At 41.6% G+C, this 16,351-nt stretch overlaps 1 protein-coding gene across 1 annotated transcript in view; it reads left to right on the top strand.

Annotated features, from left to right (window-relative positions):
* LAMA3 (laminin subunit alpha 3) overlaps window positions 1-16,351 on the top strand; it is a 434,613-nt gene that overhangs the window by 117,004 nt on the left and 301,258 nt on the right. The window contains exon 7 of the mRNA XM_042780249.1: window positions 12,670-12,785. Within this exon, the coding sequence (XP_042636183.1) occupies window positions 12,670-12,785 (116 nt within the window). The remainder of the gene's footprint in view (window positions 1-12,669; window positions 12,786-16,351) is intronic.

Here is a 16,351-nt window from a genome sequence, read left to right as displayed (position 1 = left end):
TGTATGGTTTGCTGACATCGGGACTGTGCCATTTTATTTGTTGACCTTGGGCTTGTTAGCCTTAGCAGCCAGTAGCTGCCTGAGTGAAGATTCAGTGGGGCAGGAGCAAGAGGCAGAGCTGAAGCCCAAGGTCAAGGGGCTTTCACATAGCCCCTAAAGCCTGGCAACTAGACCTTACAGGTGTGTATAGCCTACTTTGAACTTGGACTTACAGCTCCCAAAGTTTTAAGAAAATAAATTCCTATTTGTTAAGGCCATCCCATTTGTGGTATATTCTTGTCAGAGCAGCACTAGGTAACCAGAACAACTACCCAAAGTGATTTACAGAGATAATGCAATCTTGACCCAGATTCCATCATCATTCTTCAGAGATGGAAAAACTAATGATCAAGTTTATATGGAGAGTAAAGAGACCCTGGATAGGCAAAGCACTGCTAAAGAGGAACAAAATAGGAGGCCTCACACTCCCCAATCACAAAACATACTATCTAGCCACAGCAGTCAAACAGCTTGGTATTGGGGATGAGAGGAAAGAGGACGGAAAACTTTGGACTAGTTGGGGGTCACATGGTGATTTGGATGAGAGGGGTAGTATGGAAAGAGTCTCTGACCAGTATGGTGACAATGGAGAAACGGAGGACACAGAAATGTGCACAAAAGATATAAACAATAGAGGCAAATACTACTACATGCACAATACTGTATTACCAGTGGCAGCAAACATTAAGCTATAGGTAAATGCATAGGCAGGCGAAAAGATCAGGTGGGGGTAGGTGAATAGGCATATACACAAGACCAAGGATAGATTTAGCTGAAGACAGTCTTACATATGTACTTGTACTACAAAATTATCCACATACATTACAGAAGTAACAGAGGACAAGGTTGGAGTAGCTTCTCATAGACAACCAAACACCTTGAGGGAGAGAATCACTGGGCCTGCGGGCTTGGGACCATAGTCTTGGGGGACATCATGCTCAATTGGCACAGCATAGTACATAAAAATCTTGTTCTACATCCTAGTTTGTTGAGTAGTGACTGGGGTCTTAAAAGCTTTTGAGGGGCCATCTAAAATGCAGTTGTTGGTCTCCCCTCATCTGGAGCAAAGAAGAGTAAAGAAAATCAAAGTTATTTGGAAACAATTAGTCCAAAAATATGATGTACTATGAGGACCTCAGCCTTTATGACCCTGAGACCAGAAGAACTAGAGGGTGCTTGGCTACCAATGCCAACCACTCGGAAAGGGATCAAAATTAGAGATCTTGGTTACAGTGGGAGGAAAAAAGTGGAGCAGAATTAAAAAACACAAAAATGAACAGAATTACTGGTCAGAGAGTGACTGGTAGAACCCCGAGACTATGGCCTCAGGTTATCCTTCAGGCCTGGAACTGGACTCACTTCTGTGAATTAGCTCTCAGCTCAACAGTGGAAAGACCTGCAAGCAGAACACCTACTCCAGGGAGACGCACCCACTTATCCTAGGGAGATACACTCCTTAGATCAATCAGCCATGAGACATCAGAGGGGCAGCATTCACAAGGAGGGAAAGCTGGCCAGACAGGAATGCATAGATAAGAAGGGCACAGGGAAGGGGTAGTCACAGGGAGGAGAGAGGAGGAGGGTTTTTTGTGGTTGGGGATTATAATCAGGGCCGTAAAATCAAATGTGCATGAACTTTTGAGAGTAAAATAATCTGCTTTGCAAATTTGCACCCAAATCACAATAATCGCCAGCAACAACAACAACAAAAAACTGAAACAACAACAACAACAAAACACAGCCTGGTGTTAGCCTGGCTGGTCTGATAGAGACAGTGAAATCCTTGAGATTTTGGGCCCTAGTCACCCTTTGGGCCTAGAATTGAACTCACTTCCATGGTTAACTTCCAGCCAAACAATAGACAGTCATATAAGGTGAACATTTACACCAGGTAAGTACACTCCTTAGAACAATCAAGCATGGGAGATCAGAAGGACAGCATTTGTTCAGGGTGGTTGCACATAGGACAGGGTGGGATGCACAGGAATGAAGGACACTGGGAAAAGGTAACCACAGGGAGGAGGTGGGAAGAAAGCTTTACATTGTGGGGATTGCAATCAGTGTCACAAGACAAAATGTGTATGAACTATTGAAGGAAAATGAATTTCCTCTGTCAACTGTCACCCAAATTACAATGAAAAAACTCAAATAAACAAACAAAACCCAGCCTGATATTGGTATAATGACAGACAAATCCGTCCACTTTTGGATTGGACAACTGATTTTTGACAAAGGACCAAAACTCATTAAATAGGGAAGAGTTAGTCTCTTTAACAAATGGTGTTAACAAAACTGGGTATCCATTTACTAGAAAATGAACAGGATCCATATCTCTCACCATAAACAAAAACTGATTGAATAGCTGTGAGGTCTTAAAAGCTTGGAAGTAGCCATCTAGATGCAACAATTGGTCTCTTCTTATCCAGAGCAAAGAACAATAAAGAAAACCAAAGATGCATGGAAACAATTAGTCCTAGAAACTAGGACCATGTGAACCTCAGCCTACATGACTGTGAGACCAGAATTAAATGATGCTGGGTTACCACTGTCCACCGCTCAGAAAGGGATCAGTGCAGGAGATCCTGGATAGAGTGGCAGAGCAAAACTCAAAATCATAAAAAGGACCAGCCTTACTGGTCTGATAGAAACTAGTGAAACGCCCGAGACTGTGGCCCCTAGTCACCCTTCAGGCCTGGAATTGAACTCGCTCCCATGTCATCCAGCCAAAGAATAAACAGACACATAAGGTCAGCATTTATACCAGGTAGGTATATGCCTTAGAACAATCAATTACAGGAGATCAGAAGGGCAGTATTTGCATAGGGAGATAGCTTATAGAGCAGGAATGCATAGAAAAGAAGGACGCAGGGAAAAGCTAACCACAAGGAGGAAGTGGGAAGAGAGCTGTTACATTATGGGGATTACAATCAATGTCATGAAACAAAATGTGTATGGATTGTTGTATGGAAAATGAATTTGCTCTGGAAATTTTCACCCAAATCACAATTAAAAAAAAAAATTTGTATGTAACTGAGCTAGCTATAGGCAGTATCCTTTCAAGTTATCAGGCTAAACAACAACAACAACAACAACAAATACAAGTAACTCCAGATGAATCAAGACCTAAATGTAAAATCTGAAATGATAAAGATCATCAAAGAAAAATTAGGGGAAAACTTAGGGCCCTAATACATGGCATAAATACACTATCAAACATAGCTAAAAACACACAAACAGCAGAACACAAACTAGAAGACTGGGACCTTTAAAAAATTAAATACTTATGGGCATCAGGAGTTTTCCAAAAGAGTGAAAAGGGACTGTACAGGTCTGGAAAAAAAAAATTTTGGCAATGACTTACCAGACAAGGAACTAATCTCTAAAATTTATAGAAAACTTGAATACTTCAACAACAAAAAGACCAACAGTCCAATTAAAAAATGAGCAGAGGACACGAACACTTCACCAAAGAAGACATTCAGGCAGCTAACAAACACGTGAAGAAATGCTCCAGATCATTAGCCATTTAAAAAAAAAAAAAAACCAAAAAAAAAAACCACTGCCATTAGAGAGATGCAAAATCAAAACCACAATCTTCTCCCAACATTAATGGTAAAGTTCAAAAACATAAAACAACAAATGCTAGCTGGGGTGATAGAGACTGGAACCCTCATACACTGCTGGTGGCATAGTGAAATGTACAACCACTGTGGAAAATAGTGTGGAACTTCCTTAAAAAGTTGGAAGTAGAAATGCCATGCTGTTGCTATTGTTGTTGTTATGTGCGGTGGAGTTGGACCCGACTCATAGCAACCCCTCCTTGGGTTGCTGAGGCGGTATCACTATGGAAGTAGATTGCCCAACCTTCATTCCGAGGAGTGGCTGGTGGGTTTGAACTGCCAGCCTTTCTGGTTAGCAGTCAAGTGCCTTAGGCACTACGCTACCAGAACTCCTGTTGCTATTGTTAGGTGCTGTCAACTTGTTTCCAGTTCATAGCAATCTTATGTATAACAGAATGAAACACTCCTTGGTTGATCCTGCACCATCCTCACAGTTGTAGAAATACCACAGGATCCAGCAATTCCACTGTTAGTTATATATCCTAGAGAAATAAAAGCCGGACACGAACAGACACCATACATACCCATGTTCATTACAGCATTATTTAAGATGGAAACAAACTAAGTGCCCATGGGGCAGCGTTTGCCCAGGAATAGAGCAAGGAAGGCAGGAAAGGACAAGAAAGAAGGACAAGGGAAATGCCAGGTGCAGGAAGGAGGTGAGAAGAGTGCTGTTAAATTGTGGGGATTATAATGGATGCCACAAAACAAAATATGTACGAACTGTTGAATGGAAAACCAATTTGCTCTGTGAACTTTCACTTAAATTACAATTAAAAGAAAATCCCAGTGGGAATAACTGATAATTAAACAAAGTAAAGTATGGCAAGTGTTTTGTTAAGTGCTGTGTTACTGGCAGAGACCATAACAGCTTAAAACCCCATAGAGACATCACAGCACATTTGATGAATGTGTAAATTCTTTCCTCATACTAAAGCTTCCATTTTGTACCTTAAAGCTGGCTTCAATCTGTAGGTTATTCTATTAGGGTTTTCCTTTCCTAGTTCTTTTTGTAGAAATTTCTATCTCTATTCATAGCTCTTACTTTCTGTCATCTTATGAAATGCATTTAGTGTGTTTTTTGCCCCAGTTTGGCTTCTTTATTTCTGAATTATAGATTGCCAATAAGATATCTTATTTGTGTGTGTGTGTGTGTGTGTGTGTTTGTATAGGAGCTCTGGTGGCGTAGCTCCTAAGGCACTTGACTGCTAACCAGAAGGCTGGCAGTTCAAACCCACCAGCTACTCCTCGGAAGGAAGGTTAGGCAATCTACTTCCATAGTGATACTGCCTCGGAAACCCAAGGAGGGGTCGCCATGAGTTGGATCTGACTCAACTGCAGTGTGTTTGGTTTGGTTTGGTGTATATGTGTGTGTGTGTATTTTGGTTGTTGGCTACAGAAGCCAACTTTTTATTAAAGTATAATGTACATACAGAAGAGTGCACAAACAGCTCAAGGAATTTTCACAAACTGAATATCCCTAGGTAGCCAGCAAGCAGATCAAGAAACAGAACATTCCAGAAGCTCCCCTTCATGCCCATTCTGGTTACCATTCCCCTCAAGAGAAATGATTATCCCAACCCTGAATAGCATAGAGTAGTTTCGCTGGTTTTATACTGTCTACAGATGGAATCGTATACTACCTCATCTCATTCAACATTTGGCTTGTGAGATTCATCCATGTTGTGTCTAGTTGGATATCATTCATTTTCTTGCTGTGTAGGAGTCTATGTATGAATATACCATAATTTATTTATCCATTCAACACAGGCATTTGGGCATTTTCCAATTTGGGGTTATGATGAATAGTGCTTCTGTAAACATTCTAGTACATGTCTTCTGGTGAATATATATACATGTTTCTGTCAGGTATACACCCAGGAATGGAGCTGTTAGGTCATAGAGCATGTGCATCCATCTCAATCTATTTAATGGAAGAATGAGGAATTTATTAGATGGTGCTTAGAGGATCAAATAATTAACAGGAAGCTAGAAGGATAACCAGAGGTGGATGGGAGCTGAGACAGTGTTGTGGGGCCGAGGAGAGAAATAAGAATGGTCTGTTCCAGACTCTGCCGTCCCTGAACGTCATCACCAGTGGACACTACAATCTCTGCAGATGGCCAGCGCTGGACACCACTGCAGCGACCATGAAAGAGTCTCACATCCGTTCGTTTTTGTGTCACTTGCTCCAGGTTCACAGTTATAAATGGAGAGTCTAAATAGCCCCTCCCGGCTCACTAGCCACTTCTGCTGGTGCTCTGCTGGCAGGAGGGAGACCTAAAAGAGATGATTTCCCCACCTGAGCTTCCACAGGGGAGGTGGCACTGCATCCCACCAAATCTACACACAATCAATCATTTCCCCAAATAGGAGGGGAGGTCAGAGGCAGGCCAGCCAAAGTGAAACAATGACAAGTGTGTACTGCAGGTGCACTCCATGTGTGAACAGATTTTATTTCACTCACCTTCCAATGGCTGTTAAAGGGGCAAGGGCTCTCACACATGTTTATGTACCTCCTTTTCCATGTACTTGAGCTTGCCCTTGAGGCGGGAGCATTGAGTTCAAGGGACACCTTGGAGGGGAAGGAAACAACACTGCCATAGACTTGGAAGGAAGAGGTGTAGTGAAAGGACAAAAAGGCATCTCTTAGAAGAGAGGAGGGAAAGGAAAACAGGGAAGAGTAATGGTGGGCAGAATGTGGAGGGATGGTAAAAGGAAAAACAAAAGAGGAGGAGACTTCGTGGAAGACAAAAAGTAAATTTTTTATGGCCTAATTTCACCAGGCAGCTATGCTGTCCCACTTTTTCGGTTCTTACGTGCTTTTATGGATTGTGCTTTGCTTTATCAGTTTAATGATGTTGACACAGGCAACAGAATAAAGAGACCCTGGTTATAAACCAAGATATGGAAGGATTGAGAGTCTTATCACACACAGCATACAATTCTTCTTGGGTTCAAGCATGCAGTTCCTAACAACGCTGGCTTATCAGTGAGCTTTAATGAAACCAGAAGTGGATTTCAATAAAATAATCAAAGAATTGGAATGTGCTAAGCCATTTACAAGAGGAGCAAGTCATTAATTGACCTGAAAATGACATAACATTGTTCCTCCAACTAAACCATGTTATCTTTGAAGCCGTTGTGTTCTTCCCTATGTTATATCTTGGCAATTAGTACATTTATATGTTTTAAATAATAATCAGAGTTTTAATCTATGTAGCACCTCTCTATTTCTTTCTGGACAGAAAGCAGGAGGAATAATTACCATTATCTCCAGTTTACAGATTAGATCATTTTTGGCACAGTGGCTACAGCTCTCCTCCCACTGTGAGCTGCTGTCTGAGCCAGGGAGAGAGGCACTTTCCAAATAAATGGCACCAAGCAAACCTACACAAAGAGCTCTTTGCCCCCCTGCTATGTGCTCCTCTTTCTTCAAGAGTGGTAGCATTTTTTTTTAAGTGGGGCTGCAGGTTTGACTCAGAAATCCCAGAGCTAATTCACCAATGTCTACCCTTTCCCTGGGGGCCAAATATCATATTCCACAAACTGCCAGAATTTGGGGTCAACCTGCCTCCTACTGGCCAAAAGGTGAGGAGAAGTGAGCAGCTCAGCAGACCATGGATGGTGCAGCAAAGATGTTGGCTTTGCTGTGTGCAGTTCAGGTTGTTTGCAGGTGGACCTGCAGGGTAAGTGGAAGACAGCACAGGTCAGGGGTTAGGAGAGCAAATTCTGGGGTCAGACTTCCTGTGCTCAAATCCCACTTTTCTGGTTTACTGTCCATAAACTTGGGCAAATTACTTAATCTCTCTGTGTGTTAATTCCTTAAGCACTTCCTCAGTTTCCCTATCTCTAAAGCAGATACACACTCTTAGGACTGGTGGTGTATTGAATAAATTTATACATGTGACTGCTTAGAGCAGTCTCAGGGCATGTAGTAAGCTGTTGCCATATGACTCACTCCAGTAGGGTGAGGACAACTATGGTGAAGCCTCACAGGGTCTCAAACATAGGATGGGCCCTTGTTAATCCTGGACAGGAGGGAGCAGGCTAAGGTGGCAGATGGAGAGGGAATATCACTCCCTTGGCAGCAGCAGGTCAGCTGGGGCACATGAGACAGACAGCAGTCAAATGTGTTAAAATGGTCATCTAACAACTACACTTGTAGAAAGACCACTTAGAAAAGGGTCAATAACAAGATGTGGGAAAGGAGGAACATGGAGCCTCCAGCAGAGTTTGGAACATATAGTCCACGGAAGATAAAAATTGAGAAAACCACTCCAATCTTCTGGATTGTTTCCTTTTAATTAAAAAAAAAAAAAAAAAGCAAAACCCAACCCACTGCCACTGAGTTGATTCTGACTCATAGAGACAACCCCCATTGGGTTTCTAAAGCAGTAAATCTCTACAGAAGTAGATTGCCCCATCCTCCTTCTGCAGAGCGCCTGGTTGATTTCAACCACCAGCCAACCTCCTGGTTAGCAGTGAAATCCATTAGGCACTGCGGCACCAGAGCACCTTTCCTTTCAATGTTGTTGTTGTTATGTACTGTGGAGTTGGATCCAACTCATAGTGACCCCTCCTTGGGTTTCCGAGGCAGTATCACTATGGAAGTAGATTGCCCACCCTTCCTTCTGAGGAGTGGCTGGTGGGTTTGAACAATCAACCTTCTGGTTAGCAGTGAATTGCCTTAGGTACTACGCTACCAGAGCCCCCTTCCTTTCAATAGGGTGATAGAAAAGCAGGAAGGAGAATTTGCAGAACTGCTTTCTCCAGGAAGAGAGATGGAAAGTTTCCCCACATATTTCTGTTGCTCAAAATGCTCTAATTTGATAGCTATTTACTGTGAATGAGGGCATCTTGGGCACAGTTTTCTTTCCAATAAATTATGCACTGAAATGCACTAACATGATGGTTTGAACTTGGAAATTGATGCTTAAAACGTTTAAACCCCTAAAGCCATACTTACTTTTTTACTTGGTACATTTATTTGACTATAAAAATGTCTTTTTGTGTGTGTGTGTGCCAATTATGAAAACAAATGACAATGAAATTGAATGCAAAAGAACAAATGAAAAACCAGGTAAACCCTGGCAGTCTTCCTGGGGCAGAGGTGTGGGCTGGACTCGCTAAGGCTCAGAGCAGGCACAGGGTTTATGAGGGCAGTTCATGGACTGATATGGAGGTATCTCCTCACACAGAGTTGGAGGATGGTATGAAAGAACTTCTTTCGGAAGGGGTTTTCTGACACAGGAACTGGGATGATGAGGGGATCTTCCCGCATGTGGACTTCACAATATGCCAGCAAGTTTGCTGGCTGGGAAACATTTACCCTGTCCACACAGCCTTCCATCTTCAGCTGCTCCTTCGCTTTCCTGGCTTGGGAGATTCTAGCGGTGCCGTTGTTGTATTTGCCTGCTTTAATTCTGCTACTCCTGCCAAGAGGTGGCAGTGTGACAGGCCTGGAGCAGGTGACAGAAGCTGGTGGTGGCAGCTACTCGTTGTCAGAAGAGAGGCTGATTCAGACTGTACTTTGAGCCTCATTGGAGCAGGGTGCCAGGTGCTGCAGGCAAGGAGTATGGGCCCTCTTATTTGTATTTCATTGTTGAAATTGCTATTTATATAGGATTGTGCAGATTATAATGATCCGTAAACTGATTACTAAAAAAATACTGTGATATTTTTAAAGCTTTGGTTTAAATATAATGTAAACATAGAGTAAACTCCTTTTTAATGGAATTCCTTTAGATTAAAAAAAAAAACACAACATTTTAAGGAATGTACCTACCTGCATCCACCTGTACTGTGAAATCGATGTGACCCACAGTGCATGGCCATAATCCTTAACAGTTAAAACCTGCTTTCACCAAATGGTCACTAACTTAGCATTGTCGTTCTTTTTCTTCTCTCATTTAGTGGATGATTCTGTCATCTGTAATCTATCCCTCCATTCATTTGTTTCACAGTAGGAAATGAAGAATTCTTTAACATTTGTCACTTTTCACAGCAAATAATTATTCTAGGGGAAATTGTCCATTTTAATTTTTCATAGAATCTCTCTCTCTATCCATACATTACAGTTTCCAAAGCACTTCTACAACTATGTAATGCAAATGTTATTATCCTCATGTTACCCAGGAGGGAACTAAGAATGGGGATCGAAAAGGTTAGAGGCAGAGATAATGAGGTCTGAGTCTTAGTCCTGACCAGCATATGCAAGGACAAGTTTTCTGTCTCAGTTGTCAGTCTGGGAAGAGAGAGATTTAGGAAAAACAATTATTTTGGGCTGCCAATATGATTCCAGACAGCCACTTTTTCAAACCCACTAGCCACTTCTCAGAAAGAAGGTTGGGCAATCTACTTCCATAGTGATACTGCCTTGGAAACCCAAGGAAGAGTCGCTATGAGTCAGATCTGACTCATGGCAGTGGTTGTGTTGCATTGTGTATACTCAACTGTAATCTACCTATTAATTAGAAACTAATTAGAAGTCCCTGGATGGAACAAATGGTAGGTACTCGACTTCTAGCCAAAAGTTTGTGCTTTGAACCATCCAGAGGTACCTCAGAAGACAGGCCTGACAGTCTGCTTCTGAAAGGTCACAGCCCTGAGAACTCTAGAGCACAGTTCTACTCAGCACATGTGCGGTCGTCATGAGTTGGAATCGACCTGATGGCAACAATGTGGGAATAACTGAACTGCATGTTCCTCAATTTGTTGGTATTAGGTGCTGGTGCGTCAGCTCCAGCTCATAGCAACCCTATTCTATGTACAACTAGCAAGTCCTGCAGCCTCCTCACAGTCCTTGCTATGCTCCAGCCCGTCACTGAAGCCACTGTGCCAATCCATCTCTTGGAAGGTCTTCCCCTTTTTCGCTAACCCTCTATTTTACCAAACGTGATTTTAGAAGCATGATACCCTTCTCCAAGGACTCGTCCCTTCTGACAATGTGACCAAAGTAGGTGAGATGGAGTCTATCCATTCTTGCTTCTAAGGAGCATTCTGGCTGCACTTTCTCCAGGACAGATTTGTTTGTTCTTCTGACAGTCCATGGTATTTTCAGTATTCCTTGCCAGTAAGAATTCTTGGGAAGAAGAACAAGGCTATCCAATTCTGAAAAAATTGGTCACTGAAAGCCTTATGAATAACAGTAAAACATTGTACTTCAAGTGGTCCTCCCAGAATATTCTTTAAGTTCTTTTTGTGCCAAATATTTTGTGGCAACAAGCTGAAATCGATTGTCTAACAAGTGCCCATTTGGACTCCAGCTGTTCTGTGCTACAGTTAAATCTCTGTCCATGTGTCTCACAGGCAGTTGAACTGGGAGGCAGATGACACCTCAGGAGGGTAACAATGTATGCCATCCCACCTCCCCTCAGAGAAGAGTAGAAACTTCTTAGAGCATTGTTTTGAATCCTCTTCCAAGCACAGATGAATAAGCAATCAAAGTCTCATGTTCTAGTCCAATGCTGTGGCTTCACAATTTATTTTTAACTTGGAAAAATTTGAGAGCAGATTCATAATCCTTTGGACTTAGTTTTTAGAGTTTTACCCCTTAGACTCCCTCTGATTTTGGCTTGGTGATAGAGCTGTTTGATGGAGCTGGCACAGCCTCTGGGAGTGGGATTCTCTGAGATCTAATTATTAGTCACACTCCTTGGATTCTGTGAATCTCTGTGCTGACCCCAGGTGGAGAGCAGGACCCTTGAGCAGAACTTTCTCACAGGACTATTCCACATCTCTGTGAACAGATTCTCTCTCTCTCTCTCTCTCTCTTTTATTACTGTAAAGACAAATTTACAATTTGTCAAATCAAGACTTTTCATGTGTGCACTTTAGTGACCCTAATTACATTACTAATACATTACAACCATCACTAATATCCTTTGCCAGATGTTCCATCACTATAAACAGAAACCCAATGCTTCCTAAACAATGACTCTCCCTTTCCCCCTCTCTCCCTTCCTTGGTCCAAAGCCAAAACCCACTGCTGTCAAGTTGATTCCGAGTCCTAGTGACCCAGTGGGATGGAGAATTCCTCCACAGGTTTTCCAAGGCTAATCTTTTTTTTTTTTTTTTTTTTTTTTCCTTTTTAAGTTTTTATAGTGATTTGGGTAAAAGTTTACAGAGCAAATTCACTTTCCATACAGCAGCTCATATACACTTTGTCTCATGACATTGACTGCAATTTCCCGTAATGCAACAACTCCTTCCCACTAGTTACCTCTTCCCTGTGTCTTTCCTTCCTATGCACTCCTGTCCCCTGAGCTGTCTCCCTGTGCATACACAGTGCTTCTGTTCTCCCATGATTGATCTTTCTAAGGAGTGTATCTACCTAATGTAAATGTTCACTTTATATGCAAGGCTAATGTTTAAGTAAATCTTTATGGAAGCAGATTGCCACATCTCTCTCCCATGGAGTGGCTAGTGAGTTTAAACCACTGACCTTTTGTTTAGCAGCCAAATGCTTTACTCACTGCACCACCAGGGCTCCCTCCGCCCTTGGTAAACACTAATAAACTGTGGTCTCTACACTTTGCCTATTCTAGACATTTCATGTAAGTGAGATCGTACAATATTTGTCCTTTTGTGACTGACTTGCTTGATTCAGCATGTTTTCAAGGTGAATGGGTTCTTAACACATCTTAGTGAGCTCAGCACTGGCTTTAGTGGGGCAGACAAGGAAGAGTTGGAGCTTTATAGTCAGACAGACTTAAATTTGGTTATCTGGCTGTTTTTTTTTTTTTTTTTTAATTACTGTGTGACCTTGGCAAGTGTTTCAATATCTTTGAATCTTATTGTCTGTAAAATGTAGATAAGCTTGAGTTTGCAGTATTTGGGGGACTTGAAGTAATATGTACAAAATGCTCTGTTCTCATAACTGCTTGATATGTGACACTCACCAGGATGACCATGATGATTATGTTCATGTGCTAATTTTCACACAGTAAAAACAGATCTTAATCCAAACTTTTCACATAACTAAGATATGCTTCACCCACATGGCCAGGTTTCGGTGTGAATGTCAGCACCACACCTGTGGGGAGACGTGTGACCACTGCTGTGGCAGCTATAATCAGAAGCAATGGTGGCCAGCCACTTTGGAGCAGAGCAATGAATGTGAAGGTGAGCATTGGGGTGGGCGACTGGAAAACGGGCTCCCCGCACACCTTTCTCTCCATTTCTATCTGAGGACTGATGTGGTGTTTCTCATGCTCACAGAAGAGTCTGGCATCATGTCCACCTTAAAGAAAATCACAAGTCCACATATAAATATGAGAACAAAATTAACAACACTACCAAAAACCGTCTGCCACAGAGTCTATTCTGACTCATAGCAACTCCCATTGGGTTTCCAAGGCTGTAAATCTTTATGGAAGTAGATTGTGTCATCTTTCTCCTGCAGAGAAGCTGGTGGTTTTGAACCGTCAGCCTTCTGGTTAGCAGCCAAATGCCTTAATTACCCCCTATGCCATTAGAACTCCAGAGTGATGTCTAAACAGAAAGTTGGAAGCATTGAGGGAGGAGAGATGCATGGGAGGAGCAGTGTAGAAGGACCAAAGGAGGTGAAGGATGGAAGGGACGAGAGAAGGAAATAATACAGACAGGAGGCTACTTTTAGGTGAAATATTAAGTAAGAAAACTGTTATTTTTAACAAACAAGTCCCACCTAAGACATCCAGCTGCAGATTATCTTTTAAACTCATCTTCTTGGGAAGCCAAAGATTTATAACAATTACTGAAAAGATTATTTGTAACTTTTTGGTATTGGCTTTGGAGAGTTTCTAAATTTTTCTAAATATTCTTAGCATTTGAAGATGGATTTTCATTTTCTAATCAATCAAAAGGCATTTGGAGCCAGATTTGTTGAATAGTTGGAAATAAAAATCTATACTTTATACTTTGGGGCCAAATATTTTTTGTAACTGTTAATGATTAGGAGTGCAAAAGGAGCTCTGGTGGTGTACTGGTTAAAGCATTAGGCTGCTAACCAGAGGGCTGGCAGTTCAAACCCACTAACCACTCTGTGGGAGAAAGATAAGGCAGTGTGTTTCTATAAAGATTTATAGCCTTGTAAACCCTATGGGGCAGTTCTACTCTGTCCTAAAAGGTTGCTGTGAGGTGAAAGTGACTTGATGGCAGTGGGTGGGTGGTGCAAATGGCTAACGTGCTACTCAGAATATGGGAGGTTTGAGTCTACCAGAGATGCCTTGGAAGAAAGGCCTGGCAGTTTACTTCCAAAACACCAGGCACTGAAAACCCCATGGAATGCAGTTCTACTCTGACACACATGGGGTCACCATGAGTTGGAATAGCTAGATGGCAACTGGTATCAAGATATAAGACTGATGATCTTTTCTGACCAGTAAACCTACTAAAAAAACATTTCCAGTGAAGAGTCCAAGAACATTTTGAGGAAAGCTAATGTTGGAATGTATTGGTACCTGCCTAAACAAGGTGGATATCTAGGTCCAGATGTGTTACTTGGATGAAATTTATAGTCATAGCAAATAGATTCTTTCCTTCTCAGTGACTTCTCTACTCTTTGTTGTTGTTGTTGTTATGTGCCGTCAAGTCGGCCCTGACTCATAGCGACCCCTCCTTGGGTTTCCGAGGCAGTATCACTACGGAAGTAGGATTGCCCAACCTTCCTTCCGAGGAGTGGCTGGTGGGTTTGAACCGCCAGCCGTCTGGTTAGCAGGCAAGTGTCTTAGCCACTATGCTACCAGAGCTCCCTCTCTACTCTTTAGTCCTGGATAAAGGGACCAGAAAGAGGGAAAGGTAAAAATCAGGGTCGTTCCACTGCTTTCCACTGCTAGTTTTGGATATTTTGCTTCAATAAGTGTTTATCTCATGAACTCCACCCAGTATTTGCAATTCGATTTGTTCTCCAGATAAATGGAACCCTTTAGTCATGCTTCAATCCAACACACATGAAAAGTTTTTAAAAATATTTATTTGAATAAGTTTTTAACCTTTTCAAACTTGTTGTTGTTGTTAGGTGTCATTGAGTTGGCTCTGACTCATAGCAACCCTATGTAAACATAACGAAATACTGCCCAGTCCTGTGCCAGCTTCACAATCCTTGATATACCTGAGTCAATCATTGTAGCCACTGTGTCAGTCCATCTCGTTGAGGGTCTTCCTCTTTTCTGTTGACCCTCCACTTTACCAAGCATGATATCCTTCTCCAGTGAATGGTCCCTTCTGACAACATGACCAAAGCAGGTGAGACGAAGTCTGGCCATTCTTGTTTCCAAGGAGCGTTCCAGCTGCACTTCCTCCAGGACAGATTTGTTAGTTCTTTTGGCAGTCCATGGTGCCTTCAGTATTCTTTCCCAACACCACAACTCAAAAGCATCAACTCTTCTTCAGTCTTCCTAATTCATTGTCTAGCACATGCATATGAGGCAATTGAAAAGACCATGGCTTGGGTTAGGTACACCTTAGCCTTCAAGGAGACATCTTTGCTCTTTAGCACTTGAAAGAGGTCTTTTGCAGCAGATTTGCCCAATGCAATACGTCGTCTGATGTCTTCACTGCTGCTTCCATTGATGTTGATTGTGGAATCAAGTAATATGAAATCTTTGACAAGTTCAATCTTTTCTCCATTTATTGTGATGCTGCTTATTGGTCTGGTTGTGAGAATATTTGTTTTCTTTATGTTGAGATGTAATCCATATTGCAGACTATAGTCTTTAATCTTCAAACTTACCAAATGTTTAAAAATCATAGCCATTTATTAGTAGTTTTTTGAATTTGATTTGAATTGTGCAATTCAAAATTGTAAAAGTAGTAAATACAACGGATTTTATTTTTTTTCCGTGGCACCAAAAAGAAGATGAAAATAAGAAAGTGTCCAGCCTTTCAGTACAGGTAGCTTTTCTACTTTCTAATTCAGTATTCCTTCACAATAAATTCATCTAGGAACTTGACTAAAAATTACCAATTACTAGCAAGACTTAGAAAATTTGTCTTGGTGGAATATATTATTCTTAGGAAAGAATAAGAATTTTATTCCCATCAATTTTTTTCTTCTCAGTAAATTATATTTTTTAATTGGAGCTCTGGTAGCATAGTGCCCAAGGCATTTGATTGCTATCTAGAAGGCTGGCGGTTCAAACCCACCAACCACTCCTTGGAAGGAAGATGGGGCACTCTACTTCCATAGTGATACTGCCTCGGAAACCCAAGGAGGGGTCGCTATGAGTCAGGTCCGACTCGACGGCACATAACAACAACAACAACGTGCATTATACAGTACTTGTAGGTAATTTGAAAGTTATAAAAAAGAAAGAAAATAAAAATAACCGATCATTTTACTACCCAGAGAGAGGCACTGTTAATAGTTTCTTTCATGTATATTTTACTAAAGATTATATTATTTATGCATTTAAATCCTGAGCTTTTCCTTTAGAATTTTCAGATTTTTTTCATGTTATTAAAAACTGACATTTTTTTTTTCTTTTTAATTGTGATTTGGGTGAAAGTTTACAGAGCAAATTCACTTTCCATGCAGCAGTTCCCATACACTTTGTCTCATGACATTAACTGCAATTTCCAACAATGCAACAGCTCCCCTTCCACTTCCTCCCCATAGTTACCTCTTCCCTGTATTCTTTACTCCATGTACTCCTGCCCCCTGAGCTGTCTCCCTGTGCATACACAGCCCTTCTATTCTCCCATGACTG

The sequence above is a fragment of the Orycteropus afer genome, unplaced genomic scaffold (genome assembly GCF_000298275.1).
Source record: "Orycteropus afer afer isolate SDZICR_OR568_19922 unplaced genomic scaffold, OryAfe1.0 scaffold00030, whole genome shotgun sequence".
NCBI classification, from domain to species: Eukaryota; Metazoa; Chordata; class Mammalia; order Tubulidentata; family Orycteropodidae; genus Orycteropus; species Orycteropus afer.
The sequence above is the reverse complement of the archived record's forward strand: the minus strand, read 5'-3'. Positions and strand labels throughout refer to the sequence as shown.